We start from the raw sequence: 27050 nt of genomic DNA, 5'->3' as shown, positions 1-27050 counted from the left end.
AGCCGAACGTCAGTGCGGCTCTATACTGCGCCTGCGCACCGACGTTCGGCTTCTTTCAGAAAATCGTGACGCGATGGATGCGACCGTCGGAAGCCTCTCGGAAGACTGTCAATCAAGAAGGAACGCCCATTCCCGCAGCCCATACCCGGAAGCGACGGAGAGGATGCATCTCGTAAATGGGTAAGTACTGCTCATATTTTAAAACAAATAGCCGATTCCCCTAGACAAAACGAGCAGGAATCTAAGGCTAAAAAGTGCTCTCTAAGGGTGAACCACCGCTTTAATGCATCCTATGCATTAAGGTGAAAAAACATCCGACAATACAGCGCCCCCCCGTTTTACTTACCTGACCCTTTGAAAATGTCCTGCGCTCGCCCCCATCATCCTCCTCGTTTCTGAGCCTGGCCGTAGATTGAAAGCAGCGCAGCCATAGGCTTGCGCTGCTGTCAAATCACATCCAATGATGCGGCACGCCAGGGGCGGGGCCGAGTGATACAGTGAACGGCAATAGCCGCCGGCTGTATCACGGGAGCACACCTGCAGGATGTGAGCTTGCTCGCATGAAGGTGTCGAGTTCTTGCGTGGAGGAGCCGAGACAGTCGCCGAGGGATCCCAGAAGACCAGGTTCGGGGAAACTCTGTGCAAAACTAGCTGCACAGTGGAAGTATAACATGTTTGTTATTTAAAACTTTTTTTTTTTAACTTTACATACCCTTTAATTTCAATTAACAGCAAAGCAGCTGGAACTGATTAACAACCCCCTCTGTATACACCCCTCCCCCTCTGCTACTTAACTGACCAGATCAATATCCCAGGAGTTCTGATTCAAAAGTGTTCCGTTAATTTTTTTGAGCAGTGTAGTTCACTGAGCATGTATATATAAAATATAAAATGTATGCCGGTGTATAACATGTATTGGGGCACTTACCAGTAATTTTTGCCGCCCACACAGTTATTCAGCCATTTGCAGTGATGGTCAAAATTACTGACACACTTATTGCATAAACTGCAGTGTTTGGATTTGTCCCCCCTGTTAAGATAAAATAGGTGTTAAAGCTTGTATAGTACAGGTAGCAGTACAATGGCAGTAAGAATATGACTACACTAACAATGCATGGACATAAAAATGAAGCAGTGCTGGAAAACAGGACACAACCTCCCTCTACACATTCACAAAGAGAACAATACTCATCACATACACTAACAAGAATTTGAAGAGAACAATCCTGTTACTCATGCTGATACCAACACAACTGTAACCCATTTTTTTGGGGAACTAACATACAGTAAAACCTTGGATTGTGAGCATAGTTCGTTCTGGAAACATGCTTGTAATCCAAAGCACTTGTATATCAAAGTGAATTTCCCCATATAAAATACATGGAACTCAGATGATTAGTTACACAACCATTTATTCATTAGTCCTTCAGTTTATAGTCCTTATAAAAATATTATAGCAATGTGATAGGTTGTGTAACCAGAAAATGTCCATCCACAAATGGAAGCTTCCACAAGGGGAGTAGAAACAAAATGCAGCAGGAGCTACAGAGTATAAAAGAGAAGAGAGGCGTTGCCAAGTGTAGTAATATGGTTACATTTAATAATGAAGGTACAACATTTAGCAACTCACATGGTTGATTATTAAAAGAGGCACATCCAAGTATGCAGGCATCCAGGGTAAAGCTGTCCACATAGACCATCCTCAGCACCACCCGCTCTCACCGCTGTCAGTCTGCGTGACGGGGAAGACTACCCTGCATGAGCCGCTCGTGGAGCGCAGCGTGCAAAGGATGACGTAGATGGTCCATGTGGATAGATTTACCCCGGATGCCTGCATACTTAGATGTGCCTCTTTTAATCATCAACCATGTGAGTTGCTAAATGTTGTACCTTCGTTATTAAATGTAACCATGTTGCGACGCTTAGCGACACCTCTTCTCTTTTATACTCTGTAGCTCCTGCAGGATTCTTTAATCATCAACCATGTGAGTTACTAAATGTTGTACCAACATTAAATGTAACCATATTGCTTTACTTAGAGGCGCCTCTTCTCTTTTATACTCAGTTGCGACATGACGCAAATTTATAAAAAAAATGCTGCTCGTCTTTCAAAACGCTCTCAAACCAAGTAAAGCCAAGTACCAAGTAAAGCCTCATACACAAGATCAGATTTTCAGTGGACAAAGCGTAGGACTTTTGTCTGAAGGGCGTTGGCCGGGAACTTGTCTTGCATAAAAACGGCAAAGAATTGTTGCCCAATAAACACCAAACGACATTGTTTTTCAGTTACTTAGCGCCACCCTTTGGGCAACTTCTGCTAATGTAGTGTTATGGTGAGCATTGCTTCTGAGCATGCCTTAAAACCTTAAATCCATCTGCATAATGATTTGCCCAATACACAAGACAGATGACCAACTGTCAAACCCGCCAGTAACTGATAAAAAAAAAAAAGCCACAACTCTTGTGTTTTTAAATGGAACATTGGAGAAGTTTAAAAGTGATCAGTTCCGAGATGTAACCATTTTATAACTGAACAAACTTGGCAGATTTTAGTAAGGCAGCGTTATAGGGCTTTTCACAGCATATTTCATTGTTGTTTCTACTGTATATCCAAACGGCTGATTAAATGAAATACTGAAACATATACTGTATGTGGTCAGCATTGGACTCCCCCTCTACAGACATCAATCTCTAAACTGTCCCTGGGACATCTCTTCTATTGTCTTCATTACTCGTGTATACAAAACACAGGTTTAAAACAAATCCTCAAAGAACAGAGGAGAGATAAGCCATTCTTCCTGATGACTGTAATTGGCCTGCAAGCATTGTGCACCTGAACCCCATTGTAATTCACGGGCCTCACGGGTCCTTCAGAACTTCCCTGCAGGGTGTTGGGTAAATGTCAGCAATCAGCAGGTGCATCTGAGCAGAAAGCATAATGATTACATAACTGCACTGTAAGCAGGATAATGTAATGTAAACAAAATACAGCTTACGGCAGGAACAATTTGGCATGCCAGCAAATAATAGCACACCATCATCGTATAGTGTTTTTTACTAAAACTGGAGAGTGAAATCGGGTGCAGCTCTGCATAGAAACCAATCGGCTTCCAGGTGTTCTTGCCAAAGCTTAACTCAGGGGTGTCCAAACTTTTTTCAAAGAGGGCCAGATTTGATGAAGTGATCATGCGTGAGGACCGACCATTTTGCCTGACATTCTTTGAACCATTAAAATTCATTCTAAGTGTGTTCGTCTGAGCACTAATACACGGCCCAACAAGAATTCTCTTGCCTTTGTGGCTGTGTGTGGTGAAGAGATGAGCTTGGGGCCCCAACGAATCCCTGAGCGCTGCTCAGGAATAAGGATGAGCTTGGGTGTGTTATTTGGATATAACGTATTTATTGGCATATAACACGCACAGGCTTACCATTGCCATAAATGCCGCCTCACATGTGCCATGAATGCAGCCTCGCATGTGCCATAAATGCCGCCTCACATGTGCCATGAATGCAGCCTCGCATGTGCCAGGAATGCAGCCTCGCATGTGCCACGAATGCAGCCTCGCATGTGCCACGAATGCAGCCTCGCATGTGCCACGAATGCAGCCTTGCATGTGCCACGAATGCAGCCTTACCATTGCCATCAGTGCAGCCTGATTGATGCCCATCTGCAGCCTCGGAGGGAACAGGGAGGGGGGGATGAGTGCCGATAGATTACAAACAGGTTTAATACAAAGTCTCGCCTCCTATGATAGACAGAACGGTCATTCAATGGCATCCCAGGAGAATGAACTTCCTATTACAGATGCCACTGAGTAAACAGGAGATTCTCTTCATGTAATCTGATGGCACTTGTATCGCCCCCTCCCTGTCCCCTCCGAGGCAGCGCCGATAAATACGGTATATATATATCTTTTGTGGCCCTGGGGGCCACAAACCATATATATATATCCAAATCCCCAGGGGGGCCGTATTAAATCACCAGGGGGGCCGCAATTGGCATCGCAAAGTGGGCTTTGCAATGATTTGCAACGATTTGGATGGTGCTTCTGTTGGCAATAGCCGCCGATTTGACATATCAAATCACATGCTAAATCGGCCTGATGTGAACGTGGGTTTAAGGCTGGGTTCATACTGCCGTACTAAGCGACTCACAACAGGGGTCCGGTGCGCCCCCGTTCATTGTTTCAGGTCCGATTTGGATCTGAATTTTCGGCTGAATTAGATGCGAGGGAAACCAATTCGCAATAGTGTGAACCCAGCCTTAATCCTTGCACCCATAGTTGTACTGTAAGGTCCCTTTCACACAGGGCTGATCTGTTTTGACGGCCTCCACTTGTTCAGGGGGGATTGCTTCACTGATCCCCGCTGAGCAGGCGGATGACAGGTCCGTCTTTGCTCACTGTGCAGAGACGGACCTGTCAGGGTCCCTCTCAGTGATGCTCAGTTGGAAGCCAGCTTCTGCTGCAAATCTCCCTTGATGTGTAAATAGATTTGTCTTGTATTACAGATACAGAAGTAAATGGAAGTGAGCAGTTTGGTGTTGTAGTGTACATTCTACTGGAGATACTCATGGCACATTTAGCAGTGCAGGTAATGCCTAGTGTTCTTCGGTCACCTAAATGCTAAAGAAGATCCTAAACCTACACCCTAGACCCTAACAAATCAGAAGGATATCTAGTTTTCAATATGGTAAGGCTTACATAGAATATAGATCACAAATGGAACAACCTTGGTTCATAAACATGGTCTCTTTCAATAACAAAGTTAACCATTTTGGTTGCTCATTAGCGCACAATTTGACTTTAAAAATATATTTGTTATGTCGAAAAAAGCCTGGTGTGCTTTATTTTCACACGACCAATACATATTTTGTAATCTTCTGTCATAGTAAGATGGTGCAGACAATGGGTAACCCAAATCTGAATATGGGGCACCGTTCACCATGCACTGTATGAGAGAAGAACTATTGTGACTGGTTGCTCTAGTAACACAGACAAGGTTTTCAGACACTGCCGTAAATCAAGTTTGTTGTTTTCTGAATATATCCACTATGAGCTTCTATATTCAGTTATCAAGCACCAGTGACAAAATCGTTGGACATATAAACAAAATCTAGAAGTTCATTATTGTTTAATATGTTCTAACTGCCTCATCTGATTTCCCAGAACCAAGGTTGCTCCATGAAACAGACACAGAAATCTCTACTTACACATCCACCTCACAGATGTAACAATGCATGTTTTCAATGACATGAGCATGCTTGGTCCGATCGAACACAGGCAGTGGGCCAGGAGCGTTCTTGGCACGTACATTCTCATCTGCTGGATCAAAGGTTACCGCCAAAAAATGGACAACGAGGTGTAACGCAAACAGCACTCCCATACACTGCATAAGGGGGTTAAGGAACAATAGCAGAAAATAGAGAATAACAAGATTATGGGCATCTTGTGCATATTTGAACAGAACCATCTGCATTCTGATACCTCTAAAGCTGGTCATACACTAGTAGATTTCTTTTGTTCAGCCTACAAGCTGAAATCTAACAGGTTCCTTCACCGACACTGACAGCAACGGATGAACAAATATCCCGCTGCAGGCCATTGCATTCTGAATAACTGAACAATGCCTGCAGGTGCAATTCAGCCAACAATTTATCACCAAGCATCTTCGACATAAACAACAGACGGGTGATGGATGTTGCCGAGAGGGCTACCCACAGAGCAAAATTTGATGCGCGTTTGGCCAATTTTACATTTAGGCTGCATTCACACCTGAGCGTATCGTTTTCCGCAATTTTTGCGGCGTTTTTTACCACATTTTGCAGCGATTTTTGCTGCATTTTTTACCGCGATTTTGGACAGGTCTAAGGGTCACCAATGTAAAAGCAGAAAAACGCCCAAATCTGCCTAAAAAAAAGTCCCAGAACTTGTTTGAGCTTCAGGCGTTTTGGAACATCTGGCTTCAGGCGTTTTGGAGTGGAGTTGTGAACCATCTCCTTAGAGAATAATAGATTTTTTCCCCTCCAGTGTCTTGTAGCTTCAGGCTTCAAGCTACAAAACGCTCAGGTGTGAATGGGGTCTTAAGGCCTGATGCACACCGAGCTTAAAATGTTTGTAACCCTACACTATCATTCACTGCCAGCCTCCCCTATTTTAAGCTGCCATAATCCACAGTGTAATTGTATGGTAAAAGCAAAGTCTCTAAAATACCTTTTTGTAATATCTCCAGGCCAGAAATGTGACTCCCAGCCGCTCTAATACTCAGTTCCAGGGATATAGCGCGACATCAGCCTGGAGGTCATTTGACCGCCATGCTGGCCACTCAGCCCCTCCTGCTGTAGCCCTGGATCAGAGAAGGAGAGCAGCCAGAGTCACCTGATCGGTCTGAAGATACATTACAGAAATTACACTGTGCAGGGTGGCAGCTTAAAATATGGGGGCTGGCAGCAAAATGTTTAAAACATTTGTTTTCTACTAACAGGGGTGGGGGGGGGGGGCGGAGTGGAGACAGCTCAGACAGACTCCCTAGCTGACAGGCAGGGAGGGGAGGGGGGAGAGGACAGGGGGCGAGCAGATAGGAGAGCTGCAGATGGCGTAGACACGCAAACTGTGGTCAGCTTCCAGAGGGACAGGTTAGACAGCACAAGCTGGCTTTTTAAACTGCTATAAAGGGCACAGAAAAAAAAATCACTTGCACATTCAGGAGAGGAGCTTTTGGGCAGAAAAACATTGAGTACACCTAAATACTCCTAAACGCTAGGTGCAGTTAGCACTTGAGAATTTATTCCAATAGCAAGAATGACCAATGGATAGAGGTGCACCGAATAGAAATTTTGGTATCGAAACCGAAAATTCAGGATGCACTTGGCCGAAACCGCAACCGAAAAGGAGTTCTTTTTTAAATATACTGGTATATTTTTATATATGATATAAAAGATGTATTATATTTGACTTTTTAATTAATATCTTGCATTTAAAATTATTATGAATTTATTATCGGCCATTATTGCCACCTTTAGCTCAAGAAAAAATGCATCCCTTTAAAAATTCTATGTCTTCACACTGGTCCATTGTGATGTTAAAAATCTTGCTTGCTGCATTTTTGGACAGAAAAAAAAAACCCACGTCCCTGTTGAAATGCATTAAAGAGCAGCAAAAACGCATTAATAACACACCTGTGTTAAGTTTTTGGTGCGGTTTTTGAGTCATATGACCTATGAAAAATGCACCATAAGCACGATAGAATCATGGTAAAACTGTGTGTGTTTTTTGGCGTCATTATCAGCACCTTTTCTTTATGGACAAAATGACCAAAGCACCATTTTCGCCTGATATGTTTCGACAGCCAAAATTTCGGTGAATCTCTACCAATGGAATCAATGAATGACCAAACATTTAATGTGCATGAGGCCTTAAAGGAACACTAAAGGTTTGTTTTTTATTAGATCAATTGATTGCTGTAAGCTAGAGCATTTAAATATCACTTACCTCGTTTTTCCTTTTGACCTCCAAAATACAGTAATCCAGGTTTGAAAATGCCATTTCCTGTCTCTCCTCTTCTTGCTTTCCACCAGCATCTGAGCCGTTTTGCATGGTGGAAAGCAGAATGTGCTCACCCCCTCCCTATGACTACAGCTCTGCGTGAAGATGCTCTCTTATCCCTCACAGGCATGGAGGCTAAGCCTAATGGGAACTGTAGTTCCCATTAGGCCGTGATGTAGCAAGAATGAATGCGCACCGCAAACCAGGAAGTCAGTGAGAATGATTCAGGAGTGCTGGACGTGAATAAAAAAGCTCGATTTCAACAGGTATCTAACTAGTTATAATGCAAAACATTACTTTTTACTTTATCAGCTACTGTCAGACTTTAATTTAAGAGGAAAATATTTTTGTCTTTACAACCCCTTTAAGAGTACACTTTGATCCTTTGTGTGGTGACATCTTGTTATCAGCATGAACATTCATACCGATAACAGCTTTAGTCTTCTATGGGTTTCGTTACATGCAGTATCCCAAAAATTCTTAAAGGCAGGCCATACATTATACACATTTTCTTTTCTTTAACGACGAGTTAAAGGAAAGAAAAATGCTCAACTCACTGTGTTGATGGGTGAATCCCTCACACTACACTATTATATTCTGACAGTGAGAGGTTTCCTAGCTGCCAGAATACAATGGTCACCTCCGGCGGGTATAGCTTGATGCATTAGATGTCAAGAGCCACCCCACCATCAGAAGTCGAGTCCCCCACCCTCCCTTACATCACAATGCACCCCCCTTGCCTTATGCTGCTGCTGGGAAGAAGATGGATGCATTGCTTGAAAGCAGAAAGTACAGGGTTTGGAGGAGGACCAGGGGAGGGCTGCAGCTGCAGGAGAGGTGCGAGGGCCACATCAAATGGCCTGGAGGGCCAGATTCGGCCTGCGGGCCTTGTGTGACACCTGTGGTCTAGACTAAAGGATCCAATTGACGACACCCCTCATACATTTCTGCTCTATATTAGGCCATTTGTATCTATAGAGAAGGGTAGCTCCTAAAATAGTACTTTTTGGCAATAAAATATTTTATACCTTACATCAATTTAGCGGATAAAAATACATACAAAAATAAAAGTAATAACTATTTAATGTCTAAGCATAAACTAAAAAAACACAAACTTTCAAATCTCCAGGTGTGAGATTAGGCATGATGAAGAAACCTGCAGTGATTCAAGCTTTAACTTTCAATCTACTGAGTAAAGGTGGCCGTAGATGGATTGAAATTCAGTCGATTCAGCAGGGACTAGTTGAAATTTCATCCATGTATGGCAACTGCAGTTAAACAGAAGTCAATCTACCAATCAGCAGCTGCAACCAATGGCTGCAGTGCTGATCTGTGTATTTCGACAGAGGGGAAGCCTACCCCCCTGTCAAAACACAATAGCGCAGCAGGACGATTCCCCTATCCACCTCAATTGTGTGGATGGAGGAATTGAACCACGTATGGCCAGATTTAGCCACTAAATGGTATCACTTTATGATGTGAATGTACATTGTATATGTAAAGTGCTGCGTAAATTGACGGCGCTATACAAGTTCCTAAATAATAATAATAATAATGTCTAAACATTCTACTTTACTGCAGGTATGGCGATAACCGCATTGCCTCCCATCTCCAATAAAAGGATACCGTATAACCAGCAGCCACCCAGTGTCGGGGCAACAGGGGAACAAGGACCCCAAATCCAATGATCGTAAACAGAAGGTATGTGATCCAGGCCACAAACTGTAAAGGGTGCGGAGGCCAACTCCAGCCATTCCTTCGGAAATGTTGAAGGGGCTCGACTGTGGTATCCTCACCCGCCTTTCCAGGCACGGTCTTCCCAGATGGCTTCCTGCAGATGGTCATCTATAAAAAAGAAGGAAACATTGTTATGCTTTATATAGTTAGCAGTAGTGTATTTAGGTTTTGTGCTGCCCTAGGCCTGACTAAACTCGTGCACCCCCTAATTTAAATATGACCCACCCCTTGCCGTTTAAGACCCGCCCTTCCCTTACTCTATCCAAAATGAAAAAAAAAAAGTGTTCCTATAGTTCTACTTTAGGCACAGAATTCTGATAACATATAGCACAGTGAGGAAGCAGCATAAAACATATAGCACAGTGAGGAAGGTTTGTGGTCCAGGATGATAGGACAGTCAAAATTAGAAGCTCCGCGCCCCCCCTCCCCACAGTTGCGAAATGCCGGCCGCCTGCATACCGGAAGCAGTGAGGCCGATTTATGGGGGCACTAGACTAATTTGCCTCTCTGCCCAGTCCGCCCCATAAGACTGGTGCTACACTAACAGTGTAGCGCAAGCCGGCGGTTACTCTTTTCGTGCTGCCATAGCACCGTCAGCCAATTCCAAGTTATTTGTTACTCTATATAAATTGTTCCAAACAAATAGGTATTTTGGCAACAATTAAACCGTGAAGAGAATTTTGGTCCTTTGCCTCTGGTAGCCCTCTTATGAATCATAGGCAAATCCTTGTCATAGATACATATTCCATTCATAGAGAGATCAGACATGCAGAGCACCATTAAATCTGATAGGTCATGATCACCTTCAGATGGAGAGCTAGAGTACTGTATTTTCCGGCGTATAGGACAACCTTTTGTACTTAAAAATATCCCCCAAAAATCGGGGGTCATCTTATACGCCGGTATCTGTATGCAGAGTCAGACTACGGGCGTCCATTGTTCAAAAGCCACGCCTCCTCCTCGTCCTGTTCCGCGATAGGCGGAACACTCAGTTTCCCAGCAGAGCCTGTGTTCAGTTCCTCGGCCTCAGACGAGAGGACGTTAGTGATAGGCGGAACACTGAACACTGGGAAACTGAGTGTTCCGCCTATCACAAAACAGGACGAGTAGGAGGCGCGGCTATTGAACAATGGACGTCCGAAGTCTGATTCTGCATACAGGGATAAGGTATGGAGATCGGCACAGTGAGGTATGCAATGGGCACAGTGAGGGGAGTCAGAAGGGGATCATCTTATAAGGTGAGTACCGTATTTATCGGGGTATTGCGCGCTCCTGCGTATAGCGGGCACCCCTAAAGTGGACCCGCATTCCTGTAAAAAAAACATTTTAGTACTTACAGTTTTGGTGTCTTGCGCGGCGGCCTCGTCGGGTCCGGCGTCCGTCTGCGGCTTAGGTGGTGTCCTCCTCGTCGGGTCCGGCGTCCTTCTGCGGTGTTCTCCCTGCTCGATCCCCTCTTCCCGTGCTGAGTTTGAACTACTGCGCCGGCATATACCGAGCGCAGTACACTCATGTATAGTCTGGCAGGCTCGGCTCCTCTCGCGGTCACGTCCTGTACGTCCAGGAGGTGACTGCGAGAGGAGCCGAGCCTGCCCGACTATACACGAGTGTACTGCGTTCGGTATATGCCGGCGCAGTAGTTCAAACTCGGCGCAGGAAGCGGGTATCGGCGTATATATCGCGCACCCACGATTTTGCCCTGAATTTCAGGGCAAAAAAGTGCGTGGTATACGCCGATAAATACGGTATATCCCAAAAACCAACCTTTTAGCTGGAAAATTAGGGGGTCGTCTTATACGCGCAGTCGCCTTATACACTAGCAAATACGTTATGGCTCTCACGCTTATAAAAATCCTCTCAATGCAGGAAATAGGGATGGTTGAGAAGGAAAGTAAATATCTTTATCTTTTTCTAACATAACTTCTTTTCAGGTACATCGAGGTAAATCTAAACAACACAGTGCAGATAGTAGAGGGACTCACCAGAACATCATCGGCCAATCAGGCCAGCTGCTGGAAGCACTGGATCTGGAGAATGGTTATTGATACTTTTTCCAGAATTGGCTGTTTCTGCTCATTCAAGGATCCTTGGGGGTGTAAACTTACAGAAGGAATGGAGCAGATAATAAACGGTTGTGGTATGTCCAACATTGAATGTGAAGAGGTTAATAATCCACATAACAAAGCATGGTTGCTGTCTTCACAGTCAAGTGACTGCAAATGAGAAGAGTCCGGCAAGAAAACACATCCATACTCAGCAGAAGTCAGATTCTCCGGCGTTACTCCATCTCGGCCTGGTGTGGCCTGTGTACAGGACTGAGATCTTCCAAAGTCTTACATCAGGTTGCAGCTGCTGAAATGTGATTCTCATGAACTCTGACGAAAACTACAGAAATGAAAAAAGCAGCAATCAGTGTGGAATTTTGCAGTGACACAGCTGGCTGGCTAATAAGCAGTATGTCACCATATTTAAATAAATACTAACACCATTCCAAAGCACATACATAAACTTTATCTCAACTTGTCTGAACTGGACAAAGCATGCACGTGAAATGAATAGACACAATTTATATTTTATCAGCTATTTTGCTAAGACATCAAATAACTCAAGCAAGAGGACTTCTGCTTATTCAGTCAGGAAAAAATAAATAAATAATCACAAGTACATTTAGTATAAGGCAGGGGTGTCCAAATTTTTTTCAAAGAGGGCCAGATTTGATTAAGTAAACATGTGTGAGGGCCGACTATTTTGCCTGTCATTCTTTGAACCATTAAAATTCTGTCTAAGTGTGTTCGTCTGAGCACTAATACACGGCCCAACAAGAATTCTCTTGCCTTTGTGGCTGTGTGTGGTGAAGAGATGAGCTTGGGCGTGTTATTTGGATATACTATATATATTTTATTTGTGGCCCCAACGAATCCCAGAGCGCTGCTTAGGACTAGGGATGAGCTTGGGCGTGTTATTTGGATATACCGTATTTATTGGCGTATAACACACACAGGCTTACCATTGCCATGAATGCAGCCTCACCATTGCCATGAATGCAGCCTCACCATTGCCATGAATGCAGCCTCACCATTGCCATGAATGCAGCCTCACCATTGCCATGAATGCAGCCTCACCATTGCCATGAATGCAGCCTCACCATTGCCATGAATGCAGCCTCACCATTGCCATGAATGCAGCCTTACCATTGCAACCTCACATGTGCCATAAATGCAGCCTCACATGTGCCATAAATGCAGCCTCACATGTGCCATAAATGCAGCCTTACCATTGCCATCAGTGCAGCCTGAACGATGCCCATCTGCAGCCTCGGAGGGCAGAGGGAGGGGGCGGGACGAGTGCCGACAGATTACAAACAGGAGAATGTCTTGTTTACCCTGTGGCCTCTTTAATACAAAGTCCTGCCTCTTATGATAGACAGAACAGTCGCCCAATGGCATCCCAGAAGACGGGACTTCCAATAGAGACGCTGCTGAGTAAACAGGAGATTCTCTTCATGTAATCTGACGGCGCTCGTCCTGCTCCCTTCCTGTCCCCTCCAAGGCAGCACCGATAAATACAGTATATATCTTTTGTGACCCTGGGGGCCACAAACAATATATATATCCAAATTCCCAGGGGGGCCATATTAAATCAACAGGGGGGCCGCATTTGGCCCCCGGGCCTGACTTTGGACATGCCTGGTAGTTCGCCAACTACAAAAATTATGCAGAGAAACACATGTTCTGCCATAGCGAACCCTTATGCCCCGTACACACGAGCGGTTTTCCTGTCGGAAAAAAAACAATGGTTTTCCCGATGAATTCCTCTCAAGCCTCAAGTTCGGTGAACTTTTGACTGCCAAGAACACAGTGACATACAACACTACAAAGAGCCAAGAAAATTAAGTTCAATGCTTCTGAGCATGTGTCAACTTGATTCAGAGCATGCACGTTTTTTTTGCGCGTGGGAAATTGATACAGATGAACGGTTTTCCCGCTAGAACTTTTTCCTGACGGGAAAATAGAGAACCTGCTCTCTTTTTTCCCCGGCAGTTTTCCTGTTGGAAAAAGTCCGATGGAGCATACACACGGTTGGAAGATCCCAGCCAAAAGCTTTCATCTGACTTTTTCCGACAGGAAAACTGGTCGTGTGTACAGGGCATGACTTTACCCTTTGGGCACAATAACATGTTCACTGCCTAACCAGAGTGGTAAGGAGCCTATATACCACCAAACCTTCAGAGGTGAGAGGGGACACCTTCTAGCACAAAGTATGTAGGCAAAGGACTTACCTCTGCCACGGTTTAACCCCTTCCTAACACCTCCCAGAGACCCTTTATTTGTATCCTAATGATGACAGGCTGAGGAGGAGTTTCTGATCATGTGACCACATGGACCGACTGTAACAATGGCCACATAATCAGCAGCCTATTCCACCCGCTTCCAATCCTAAACAGTGACAGCTTGATAAGTATGCTGGGAGCGCACTCGGCAAACAGCAAAGCATTAAGTCTCACCTGCCAAGCAAATATTAGTTATGCTGGAGCAAAGAGATTAATGCAAAAAGGTTTGTACAGTAGATCAAAGAGAGAAACAAATGAAGAGGACAGAGGGATTTTGGTTCAAAATGAGGAACAGTCCCTCCAAATGAGGGTGCTGTGGATTCTGCGTGGAATTTCCAAGCGTTCCTCTGCCACTCTGTTCACCTATAGGCATCCTAAATTCAAGAAAACAAAACAGCCTTTTTTTTGTCACTGATTCTAAAAATAAAGGGCCAGATTCATGTAGAAATCCGGCGGCGTAACGTATCCCATTTACGTTACACCGCCGCAAGTTTTCAGCGCAAGTGCTTGATTCACAAAGCACTTGCCTGTAAACTTGCGGCGGCGTAGCGTAAAGCCGTCCGGCGCAAGCCCGCCTAATTCAAATGGGGCGTGTATCATTTAAATTAGGCGCGTTCCCGCGCCGAACGTACTGCACATGCTCCGTTTTTAAATTTCCCGCCGTGCTTTGCGCGAAATGACGTCGCAGCGACGTAATGTTTTCAATGGTGACGTGCGTTACGTACTTTCGAATTCACGGACGACTTACGCAAAAAAAAATAAAAAATTGAAATTCGACGCGGGAACGACGGCCATACTTTAACATGGGCTGTCTAATTTTACACCACCTAAATAGCAATCGCAACTTTATGACGGGAAAAGCCGACTAGCGGCGACGTAAGAGAATGCGACGAACGCGCGTACCTTCGTGGATCGCGGTAAACAGTCAATTAGCATACCCGACGCGGAAAACAACGCAAACTCCACCCAGCGGGCGCCGAAGTATTGCATCCTAAGATCCGAAGGCGTACGAAGCCATATGCCTGTCGGATCTTAGCCAAATGCCGTTGTATCTTTGTTTGTGAATTCAAAATAAAGATACGACGCGGCAAATTTGAAAGTACGCCAGAGTATCAGCAGATACTCCGGCGTACTTTTTCTGAGAATCTGGCCCAAAGTATGTAATAAAAATGGAAAGATTTGGATTTAAAAAGTTCATTAGCATGTTGATAAGGGAGTAGGAGGGAACCAGGGACTCGGGATTTCACATTTCAGGAGAAGGTCTTTTGGGAGTCTACACCCTTCTTGGTCCAAACAGCACACATACACAAATGTTTGGCAAACTCTTCCTAGGCCTCTGTGTATCAGTACTGCGTAGACTGAGAAGGGTGTAGACCAGGGGTCTCCAAACTTTTCAAACAAAGGGCCAGTTTATTGTCCTTCAGACTTGGAGGAGGGCCAGATTGTGGCCAGCAGGGGCAGAAAATGTCACGGACCTGGCATGAGTGAGAATAAATATGGCCTTAGGGTTGGTGGTCAATAGGAGTAGTGTCCCTATTAGTAAGAGGAATAGTGGCCCAGATTCACAAAGGAGATACGACGGAGTATCTCAGATACTCCGTCGTATCTCTCAGAGTATCTATGCGACTGATTCATAGAATCAGTTACGCATAGATATCCCTTAGATCCGACAGGTGTAATTGTTTTACACTGTCGGATCTTAGGATGCAGTACCGCGGCCGCCGCTGGGGGGAGTTTGCGTCGTAAACCAGCGTCGGATATGCAAATTAGGAGTTACGGCGATCCACAACGGTTTTTCGCGTTCGCTACTAGTCTAGTTTCCCGTCGCAAAGTTAGTCGTCGTTTTGGGTGCCCTAACTTTAGTCAGCAAACGTATGTGCTGTATAAAGTATGGCCGTCGTTCCCGCGTCGAAATTTAAAAATTCACGTCGTTTGCGTAAGACGTCCGGGAATACGAAAATACGCTACGCACGTCGCCGTTCGAAAAAATGACGTCACGTCGCGCAAAGCACGGCGGGTAATTCAAAAGGGAGCATGCGCAGTAGGTCCAGCGCGGGAGCGCGCCTAATTTAAATGGCACACGCCCCTTTGAATTACGCGGGCTTACGCCGGCGTAGTTTTCATCGCAGGTGCTTTGTGAATCAGGCACTTGCGATGAAAACTTGCGGCGGTGTAACGTATCTACCTGAATCTGGCCCAGTGTCCTAACATTGGTATCGTGGAAGAAAAAGTGCCCCATTGTTGGTGTCAATGTGAGAAATAGTGCCCCAAGGGCCGGATAAAGGATAGCAAAGGGCCATATCTGGCCCTCAGGCCCCAGTTTGGAGACTCCTAGTGTAGACCATCCTGAAATTGTACATGTTAGTGCAAATATTATCATGCACAGTACTGAACCCTGATGTTAAAAAAAAAAAAAACAATAACTAAAACCAACGTCACTGCAGTTTCCCAAAAGGCAATTTCAATGTTTTTAAATCTGAAGCTTTTATTAAATATTACTTGGTGATCCTCCTATGGCAAGCATTTCCTGTGATTGGGCGACAAATCTTTATCCTTGGTTTGCCCATGGTGCTTCTGCATTGCCACCCTGTCACATGGGCCTACAATGGGGACTGCAAAAGGTCATTTATACACATACTGTGTGGACAGTATGCTGATCAGCCATAACATTATGAAGACTGACAGAGAACATTGATTATCTCATTACAATAGCATCTGAAAATCCATTGCATATACTAGGTATTAAGTGAACATGTTGTCCCTGAAGTTGATGTATTGAAACCAGAAAAAATGGGCAAGTGCAAGTATTTGAGTGACTTTGACAAGGGCCACTTGTAATGACTAGACAACTGGGTCAGAGCAATTCCAAAACTGCAGTACATGTGGGGTGTTCCCAGTCTGTAGTGATCATGAGCTACCGAAATGAGTCCAAGGAAGGAAAACCAGAGAACCGGGGACAGGGTCATGGGTGGTCATGGATGTATGAGAGGAGTAACAGCTGGCCTATAAAGTCTGATCCAGTAGAAGAGCCACTGTAGCTCAAATTGCTGAAAAGTTAGTGACGGTTCTGATAGAAAGGTGTGAAAACACTCACTACATTGCAGTGTGTTGTGTATGGGGCTATGTAGCCACAGTCCAGTCAGGGTGCCCATACTGACCCATGTCCTCAGCTAAAAGCACCCAAAATGGGCACATGGGCCTCAGAACTGGAGCAATATAAGAAGGTGACCTTGTCTGATGAATTCAAGAATGGTTTGAGGACAACACAACAAGTTCAAGGTGTTAACTTGGCCCCCAAGTTCTCTGGACGGAGGCATTGTTTTCTCGCAGGGGGGCAGGAGAAGACAGTGGTTATTGATAGTGGCTACAGCAGCCAATAGCTATAATCACAGGTAAAATCCAGCAGGCTGGTTGTACCCAAGTTGATCGATTCAGCCTACACATACATAGTTCGAATTTAATTGGCTGAGATTCGAACCATGTATGGCCTGCCTTAATGTGTAATGTGAGGTACACACTAGAAGAAAATCGGGCAAACTATAGTCCGATTTTCTCCATTCTTTCACAGCAAATTGAAACCGGTGAAAGAAAACTGGTTGTTTATAATTTCCGATCATGCGCTCTCTTTTCTGATTTTTCTTGTACGAAAATCATACAAGAATGTTAAACATTAAAAACGAAAATTGTTTGTTCTGTTCCCGTCCAAGAACATTTTTTGGAGTTTGTCCCTTTGGGAATTTTCGTACGAAAAGTCAGAATCGGCTGTCGAAAGAAGACGTTCGCCCAATTTTCTTATAGTGTGTATGAGCCTTTAATGAGATCATCTGGTGAACTCCTTGTTGTGTCAGGAAGTAATGACGTTTTATTTCATACAAGCTGGACACCGAGGGCTGTGTAGAATAAATAGAAAGTTATTTGATTTCTGCAGAGAAGTACAGTTCACACTGGTGCGATGCCAGACATTCCAGTGATGCCAGCGATTCGATTCACACCACATTGCTGTGCAGATCACATGCGATGTCTGTGCGATGCAAATCCTGCCATACAAACTGTGGCCCGGATTCACGTAGAACCGCGTATCTTTGTGCGTTCGTAAGGTATCCTATTTACGTTACGACCCTTCGCAACTTTGACAGGCAAGTGCCGTATTCTCAAACCAAAGTTGCGGCGGCGTAGCGTAAATAGGTCGGCATAAGCCTGCCTAATTCAAATGTGGTAGATGTGGGCGTGTGTTATGTAAATTTAATGTGACCCCACGTAAATTACGCTTTTTACGAACGGCGCATGTGCCGTCTGTGAAAGTATCCCAGTGCGCATGCTCCAAATTAACCCGCAAGAAGCCAATGCTTTCGACGTGAACATAAATGACGCCCAGCCCTATTCGCGAACGACTTACGCAAACAAGGTAACATTTTCAAAATTCGAAGCGGGAACGACGTCCATACTTAACATTGGTACGCCTCATATAGCAGGGGTAACTTTACGCCGGGAAAAGCCTAATGTAAACGGCGTATCTGTACTGCGTCAGCCGGGCGTACGTTTGTGAATTCGCGTATCTAGCTGATTTACATATTTCTAGGCGTAAAACAGCGTACACGCCCCTAGCGGCCAGCGTAAATATGCAGTTAAGATACGACGGCGTAAGAGACTTACACCGGTCGGATCTCATACAAATCTTTGCATAACTGATTCTAAGGCCGCATACACACGGTCGAACATGTCCGCTGAAACTGGTCCGCGGACCAGTTTCCACGGATATGTCCGACCGTGCGTACGGCCTAGCGGACAAGTTTCCAGCGGACAAAAGTTTCTAAGCAAGCTAAGAAACATGTCCGATGGTTAGTACACCTAATCGGACATGTCCGCTGGTTATGACGTGTAACCAGCGTCCCGAAATCCCGCGCATGCGTCGAATTGATTCGACGCATGCGTGGAAGCATTGCACTTCCGTGTTTGAGAACGTCGGTGTCTTCTACGTCACCTCGTTCTCTGTCCGCGGGGATTTTGGTCTGATGGTGTGTACACACATCAGACCAAAAGCTCCCAGGAGACATGTCCGATGAAAACGGTCCGCGGGCCGTTTTCATCGGACGTCTCCTCGTGTGTACGGGGCCTAAGAATCAGGCACATAGATACGACGGCTCGGGCTCAGAGTTACGACGGCGTATCTAGAGATACGCCGGCGTAACTCGTACGAGAATCCGGGCCTGTATGGCTAAATTTGCATCTCATTTGGACCAAACTCATGCAGGACCCTTCTTTTAGTCCGCATCAGAATCGGATCGCATTAGTGTTCACTTCACACCCATGCAATCTGTTTCCTGTCCAAATTCACAGCTCGCACGGCGATATATTGATACATAGGGGAACTGGAATTTAGAAAAAAAAAAAAAAAGATGAATTAGCCTTTAAATGTTTCCTTATCCTTTAAAGGTAAAAATGTACAAAAGACGCAGTTGTCATGCAAATCAAAGGGCCTCTTCCAGGTGCAGATAGCATCAGTCCCACATCCCAGTCCCCCCTTCAGTATTTTTAGAGTGGTTTTCTGGCCTATAAAGTGCCTGTATAATATTTTAATAGGTTTTGTTTCACAAATAGCTAAACTACTGCTATACATATGGTGCCAATGCTGAGGTTTTGCCAATAATATATACTACTACTACTGCTACGATGTCCCAAAACCCAAATTCATTGCAATTTCTTTTTAGATTCAATTTTTGTTTATTTAATGTCCCTTTTTCACTCGCAAACTATGATAATCTTCAAAGTGTCAGGACATGCACAAGTATATAGAAAAGAGCGATTTCCATACACTCCCCCCCCCCCCAATGTTTTTTTATACAATTGTAAGAATTTTAACATTTGCTTGACTCTCCCTCTTGTGAATCTTTCATTTGTTTCTATGTTTTTTTTTAACTACTCTTTCAACAGGCGTCTGAAATGCTGCGTTAGATGCATACAGCGAATAGTTTTGTAAGCAATCTACAAACTAACATGTAGGATGCAGCTGCCTCTGGGGCTGTACATATCTGCAGATTTTATGTAATAATGGGTATAAACACCTGTAAATGCATATATACTAGAGCTGCACGATTCTGGGCAAAATGAGAATCACATTTTTTTTTGCTTATAATAAAGATCACGATTCTCACAACGTCAAATCTTTTACATTTTTACAAAAAAAAAAATTGCGCTAACTTAACTGGCTAGTTTGTTTTTAATTCATTAAACTAATTTTTTCCCAAAAAAATTGCATTTAAAAAGACTGCTGCGCAAATACAGTGCAACATAAAATATTGCAACAACCGCCATTTTATTCTCTAGGGCATGTTTTAGTAGAGACCCTAGAGCAGGGATATGCAATTAGCGGACCTCCAGCTGTTACAGAACTACAAGTCCCATAGGGCATAGCAAGACTCTGACAGCCACAAGCATGACTCCCAGAGACAGAGGCATGATGGGACTTGTAGTTTTGCAACAGCTGGAGGTCCGCTAATTGCATATCCCTGCTCTAGGGTCTCTACTAAAACATGTTTTATAATTTTATATATATATATATATATATATATATATATATATATATATATATATATATATTTATATTATAATGCTTGGGGGTTCTAAGTAATTTTCTAGCAAAAAATAAATAAATAATGATTTTAACTTGAAAAGAGCTGTCGAAACGCTGTATGCAACTTAATGCAGGAACTTTAGACATATATTTTGCGCAAGATCTTCTGCTATCTTTTCCAGCATGAGCCTGCAATCAGTGCATAAAATACACATATGCTTGTGTTACCAAAGCCTAAAACTAAAGAAAAACAAATTCCACAAACTTGTATTCAGCCCTGGTTATCGCTTATGCGACGAGGGATACACAGCGAATCCTGTGCGGTTTCCGCACCGCATTGCAATCGCACGTCGTCCATGCGATCTGCTGCGGATGTTATCGCAACGGACACCTCGAAACAGAAAATGCAGTGCGATCGCCCCTTGCGATTCAGAAAAAAAAAGCGTCTTGCTTCCTCCTTATAGTGCAGATGCAATGCGATTTCAGACACACAAATTGTATGGCTGAAAGCACACCGCACAGACAACGCATGTGACGTGCACAGGAATGCCGTGCGATTCCTGTGCAAATCACATGCAGTGTCTACATTGCACAAGTGTGAACCCCGGCTTAGAGTTGAGCTTTCTGGCATAAAAGAAAAAAAAAAAATGTAAACAAATTTGTAAACATGTGAGCATGCCCATAGGTCTGTAAATTCATTCTAGTGGCTAGAAGAAGTTAATACAAATAGAATACATTTTTGTGCAAAGGCTTTGAAGCGCTATACGCCTGTAAACACATGTAATTATGTGCCAAAATGAGCATTATTTTTTTTTACAGTTGATTTCTTCACTATCCTTGGCAGAATGGTCTAGCGTAGAATGGAGAATTTAAATAATGCACCTAAGTGCATGAAGCCTTATACTAGATGCAGAGCATTTTCATCATGTTGGAGTGCGATTTATAATCACCGCCATCATTCCTGTAAATTTAGTAAAGTGCAAATTCCCCAGAATGTATTATTTACATCAAAAGAGTAAAACGACTGCATTTGTTTTATATTCTGCCCAAGATACACAAAGTTCTACATAACGTTCTATGAATTTTCCTGATCATGGTCGCTTTAAAGAAGCTGATTATTTTACCTTATAATCCGGAAGGTTGAGGCATCCTGCAGAATGGACATCAGACTGTAGAGGGATCGTCCCTTCTAATTATTTACCATCTTTCCTTGCACAACTAGTTAGCTGCCAGTTTCTATGTACAGTCTCTTAGTTACCTGGCAGAAAGTAGCTGACACCTGAAAACCTGCACTGTACACAATGGTTGTCCCAGGAGACTATCCTGACACAGCCTCAAACTGTCCCTCCTTTGGAAGGATTGTCCCTCTTATGGGACCCAATCCCCTTTTCCTCTTTTCTCCTCAAATGTCCATCTTTTAGCTTTGGTGCACTGATCTGTATAAATAAATGTACTACTTATGGCACCTATACATGGATAAAAATGTGTCTGGTTCAGCAGGGACTGACAGAATTTCTATCCATGTATGGGCAGGCTGGTTGTACAGAAGTCTAGTTACCAATTAACTTGTGTACAACCAGCCTAATGGTCAGCGTATTATGATGGTAGGGAATACCCCCTGCTGTCAGAATACAATCACTCAGTAGAAGCGATTCCTTCATCCACAATTAGTGTGTGGATGGGGAATTTTTTTTTAGTCTCAGTTCATACCAATGAACTTTATTGGTGTCCAGTCAAAGGCAAATATTTAAAGAGACTGCATTTTTGTGCAGCATGTCATGACATGTTAAAGGAAGTTGTAAGGTGATACACAAAATGAGCAAGGTAAAAGCATTGATAAAAAAAAAAAGAAGTCTAAAGGCCCGTACACACGATCCAATTTTATGGCCATAATTGTCTGACGGATGTGTTGTGTCGGATAATCCGACCGTGTGTATGTTCCATCAGACAATTGTTGGCTGAATTAACGATAACAAATGTTGTCTGTTCATGCTCACCAACTGTTAGGCAATAAATCTGTTACGTTGGTTTATCCGATCGTGTGTAAGCAAGCCCATCCAACTAAAATCCAAAGTACAAACACGCATGAAAAGTCAGCTGGAAGTCCAATCGTGTGTACGAGGCTTTACAGTGCAGTCCAATATTAAAACCTACACGCTATGGTACACCTAAGTGATTGGTCAAATCAAAAAAAGTAATCATTTTTGTTTTTAACTAGTCTCTCTCTCTCTCTCTCTCTCTCTCTCTCTCTTCTTCGGGTCAGGCCGGGTCCCAGCACGCAGGATGATCAAAGGGGGGGGCCCCTGGCCCGGCCCCGGTAGAAGAAACTAGGCCGGGAAGGAAATAGGAAGCGTTGAAGCAGGCCCAGTGCACAGAGGCACGCAATGTCATTATGTGTTGCTCCGCGCACGGGGCTTGCGCACCTGCTGAAACCCTTCCTGTAGTACCTGGATATGCCGCCACCGCTGGGAACTGAAGGAAGAAGAGGCACCACACCACCAGCCAGCCACAGCAGGGCCAGGACACCCCCAAGCCACCCACAGAAGGGTCAGGGGACCCCCAAGCCACCCACAGTGACCCGCAGCAGGGCCATGGTGCCAGCCAGCCACCCACAGTGACCCACCCATTATCCACAGCAAGGCCAGGGTGCCAGCCAGCCACCCACTGTCACCCACCCACACCAGGGAGCCAGCTAGCCACCCACCGGAGCCAGCCACAGTGACCCACCCAGAGCAGGGCCAGGGTGCCAGCCAGCCACCCACAGGAGCCCGCCACCCATAGCAGGGCCAGGGTGCCAGCCAGCCACCCATGATGACCGACACACACCAGGGTGCCAGCAAGCCAGTGACCTACCCACAACAGGGCCAAATTGCCAGCCAGCAACCCATGAAAGCCAGCCACCCATGGTGACCAACCCACAGCAGGGAGTTGGCCACATTGTGACCCACCCACAGCAGGGACAGGGTGCAAGCCAGCCACCCACAGGAGCCAGCCAGCCACATTGACCTACCCACAACAGGGCCAGGGTGCCATCCACAGGAGCCAGCCACAGTGACCCACCCACAGCAGGGCCAGGGTGCCAGCCAGCCACCCACAGGAGCCAGCTAGCCACCCACGGTGACCCACCAACAGCAGGGCCAGGGTGCCAGCCAGCCACCCATGGGGATACACCCTAACGCTTTCTAATGGACACGGTTAGAGAGAGACCCCCCCCTCCAGGTCCCATAAAAAAAAAAGGCAGAAGTTGTACTTTGTGCAAAATGTAGGGGTGGGATCAATGGAGGGCCATGGGTGGGTCCTGACAGGGGGTTTATTTGGTCTGGGGGCTTGGTCCGGAGTGTTGTCAGTCCACCCCTGTATGTGTGTAAATTATATTTACTATTATTGTCAGCAACATCTATGGGCCATAATACCATATTACATTATTCACTGTATACTTATGAATGAAGAATATCCGATCCAGTAGGAAAAGAACCCTGTAACATTTGATTTTGTCAGCATTTGTACAGAACAGATATACATGCAGTTTCAGAGGATGAATAACTCTGCAAATAGTTTTTACAAATACATTTCAAAATGTTTTATAGGCATTACTATTGCATGTTTGTGAGGGCATTTCAAACATTCCATGGATAATTATGTGCTATATTCACAGCTAACATAGGTTGGGGGAGGTGGCATGTCACCTCCTCGCTGCCTCCTTTAACCCTTGAAACACTTCACCACCGTGCACAACGTCACGGGGTGTTTGCAGTCCTATTCTGGATCATTTTTGCCATACTGTGATGAAAGCATCGAGTTGTGAGATGTGTAAAGTGCCTTGAAAAAGTATTCATACCCCTTGAAATTTTCCACATTTATTTTATTGGGATAGAACAACACAAAGTGGCACATAATTGTGAAGTGGAAGGAAAATGATAAATGCTTTTCAACATTTTTTTTTTTTTTTACAAATAAATATGTGAAAAGTGTGGGGTGCATTTGTATTCAGCTCCCCTGAGTCAATACTTTGTAGAACCTCCTTTTGTTGCAATTTCAGCTGCAAGTCTTTTTGGGGATGTCTCTACCAGCTTTGCACATGTAGAGAGTGACATTTTTGCTCATTTTTCTTTACGTCAGAAGTTCAGCTCTCTCCTCCTCCCTCCCCTGCTTTGCGCATGGCGGCAGTGAAACATCGGCTGCGGTGCCGACTAGAGGTCGACCGATATATCGGCCGGCCGATATATCGGCCGATATTTGGCCGTTTTTAAGAAATCGGCATCGGCCGATTATTGTGAAAATTAGGCCGATTTTCGGCCGCTACACTAAACGCTGCTTTGCCCCACTCCACCTACAGCAGCACGAGAAATCATTACCCGCGCCGCTGATAGCCTGTGCCGGCCCCTATAGAGGAGAGAAACAAACAAGTTTCAGTAGCACCGCCCAGCCCCGCCCCCCTACCTCGGCGGGCTGTAGCAGAGGAAGAAAGCATCGTGATGATCAAACATGTCACAAGCCCGTGCCGCTGCCGCCACTGCTGCCTGTCTGACTAGTAACTCAGAGAGGTGATCATGGCCAGCACTACCTCCTCTTCCTTCCCTGCATGGAGTCTAGATAGCTGCAAGGTACCAAGCATTACTGTATTTTCCTTACATACCAGTAATTTTTTAAAAAGCTTGCAAGGAATTATTGTTTTTAGCTTTACAACATCTTTTTTTGCTGCATCAGAGCATGTCACACAAGTTAATTCTATCTGGTGAAGGTTGTAAGGCTACAGATAGCAAAAGACATTCAAGCTATGCAATTTATTTTATAGTGCATTGTAGCTTCTTATAGCTATCAAAAAAAAAAGGGCAAGTCAAAAATGTTGTGTGCTGCTGTGCCCCCTGTAGACTTTAATCTCCTTTAATGGGACACCTGGCTAAGACTGACAAGCAGGCATTGCGTTGCATTGTGAAAATGGATGATGACTCTGGGTGGATATCTGCCTCTTCACAATGTAACTCTCATACTCATCCACCTTCACAATGCAACTCAATCATCTTCATCCCCCTCCACAATGCACACATGGCCAGCACCATCCATCTATCCATCCCCCCTCCACGGCCAGCACCATCTATCCATCCTCCCTCCACGGCCAGCACCATCTATCCATCCCCCCTCCACGGCCAGCACCATCCATCCCTCCTCCACGGCCAGCACCATCCATCCATCCATCCTCCACGGCCAGCACCATCCATCCCCTCCTCCACGGCCAGCACCATCTATCCATCCCCCCTCCACGGCCAGCACCATCCATCCATCCCTCCTCCACGGCCAGCACCATCTATCCATCCCCCCCTCCACGGCCAGCACCATCCATCCATCCCTCCTCCACGGCCAGCACCATCTATCCATCCCCCCTCCACGGCCAGCACCATCCATCCATCCCTCCTCCACGGCCAGCACCATCCATCCATCCCTCCTCCACAACACATCTCCCACCCACGCCCAGCACCATCCATCTCCCCTCCACAACGCATCCCAATGCAAAAATCGGCCCAAAATATCGGCCGCAAAAATCGGCATCATATATCGGCCATCGGCCTCCCCAATTTCTAAATATCGGCATCGGCCAGAGAAAAACCCATATCGGTCGACCTCTAGTGCCGACACATGCTGGACTCCAAGAAAAATACGTGTCCCAATATGTGTAGCTACTGACTTTACATTTTTGGAGGGGGGGCGGAACACAGCTTTAATTGGGTAAACTGACCTCATTTACAGATCGAAGTTCATCCATTTGATCTAAAAGAACCAAAAGGGAAGGTATATTGATGGGGAGGGATGAAACTTAACCCGTTAATTTGCACTGCCTAAAGTGGTTGTAAACCTATACATATACCTAGTGAAGTGACTGGTCTCAGGTGACGCACAGAGATGAAACAAATCCTCCTACATAAGTTGTACCTGTTTATCTACAGTCTTCTCTTCATCTAAAGTTTCAAATTCATAAGCTTGTCAGAGAGTTCAGAGAAAAGGGGGCGGAGAGCTGAAGTTACACTCTGCAGTTCACTTTTTCATTTGTTTCTGAAAAGGTTGTAAAACGCTGGACATTTAAAAAAAAAAAAAAATTACACCTGCAAAGTAAAGGCATATTGTGCTAGTATGCATCGCATACTAGCACATTATGATAAACTTACTGCAAAACAAAGCTCTTCCAGCGGCAAGATGTCAGTGCTGCCGTCTTGCTTCCGTGTTTGCGGACTCCGGCTCTGTGACTGGCCGGAGCCGCGATTACATCACATGCTCGAGGAAGCAGCCGCTTACGGCACAGGGCTATGAAGAAACGGCAAGGGTGGCCGTACCTTCAGATCGCATGCGCCAGTGATGTCACTGGCTGCATGAACACTGAATATCTCCTAAACATCGCACGTTTAGGAGATACAGTACAGACCAAAAGTTTGGACACACCTTCTCATTCAAAGAGTTTTCTTTATTTTCATGACTATGAAAATTGTAGATTCACACTGAAGGCATCAAAACTAAATATAAAAATAAATAAAATATATTTCATATTCTAGGTTCTTCAAAGTAGCCACCTTTTGCTTTGATTACTGCTTGGCACACTCTTGGCATTCTCTTGATAAGCTTCAAGAGGTAGTCACCTGGCGCAGCACCCCATCACTCTCCTTCTTGGTTAAATAGCCCTTACACAGCCTGGAGGTGTGTTTGGGGTCATTGTCCTGTTGAAAAATAAATGATGGTCCAACTAAACGCAAACCTGATGGAATAGCATGCGGCTGCAAGATGCTGTGATAGCCATGCTGGTTCAGTATGCCTTCAATTTTGATTAAATCCCCAACAGTGTCACCAGCAAAGCACCCCCACACCATCACACCTCCTCCTCCAT

The 27050-nt window shown here is 44.9% G+C and overlaps 1 protein-coding gene across 5 annotated transcripts in view; it reads right to left on the bottom strand.

The window, feature by feature from the left end:
• LOC120917390 (palmitoyltransferase ZDHHC1-like) overlaps window positions 1-27050 on the bottom strand; it is a 92012-nt gene that overhangs the window by 43789 nt on the left and 21173 nt on the right. For 4 of the 5 annotated variants that reach the window (XM_040328654.1, XM_040328658.1, XM_040328656.1 and 1 more), the window contains exons 3-6: window positions 11261-11663; window positions 9171-9389; window positions 5213-5388; window positions 929-1030 (exon numbers count right to left, since the gene is read on the bottom strand). In XM_040328654.1, coding sequence (XP_040184588.1) covers window positions 929-1030; window positions 5213-5388; window positions 9171-9389 — 497 coding nt within the window. In that variant the 5' untranslated portion in view covers window positions 11261-11663. Of the gene's footprint in view, window positions 1-928; window positions 1031-5212; window positions 5389-9170; window positions 9390-11260; window positions 11664-21303; window positions 21410-27050 lie in introns of those variants that run through there. The other variant, XM_040328657.1, reaches the window with a different exon arrangement.

Source organism: Rana temporaria, chromosome 11 (genome assembly GCF_905171775.1).
Source record: "Rana temporaria chromosome 11, aRanTem1.1, whole genome shotgun sequence".
Taxonomy (NCBI): domain Eukaryota; kingdom Metazoa; phylum Chordata; class Amphibia; order Anura; family Ranidae; genus Rana; species Rana temporaria.
The sequence above is the reverse complement of the archived record's forward strand: the minus strand, read 5'-3'. Positions and strand labels throughout refer to the sequence as shown.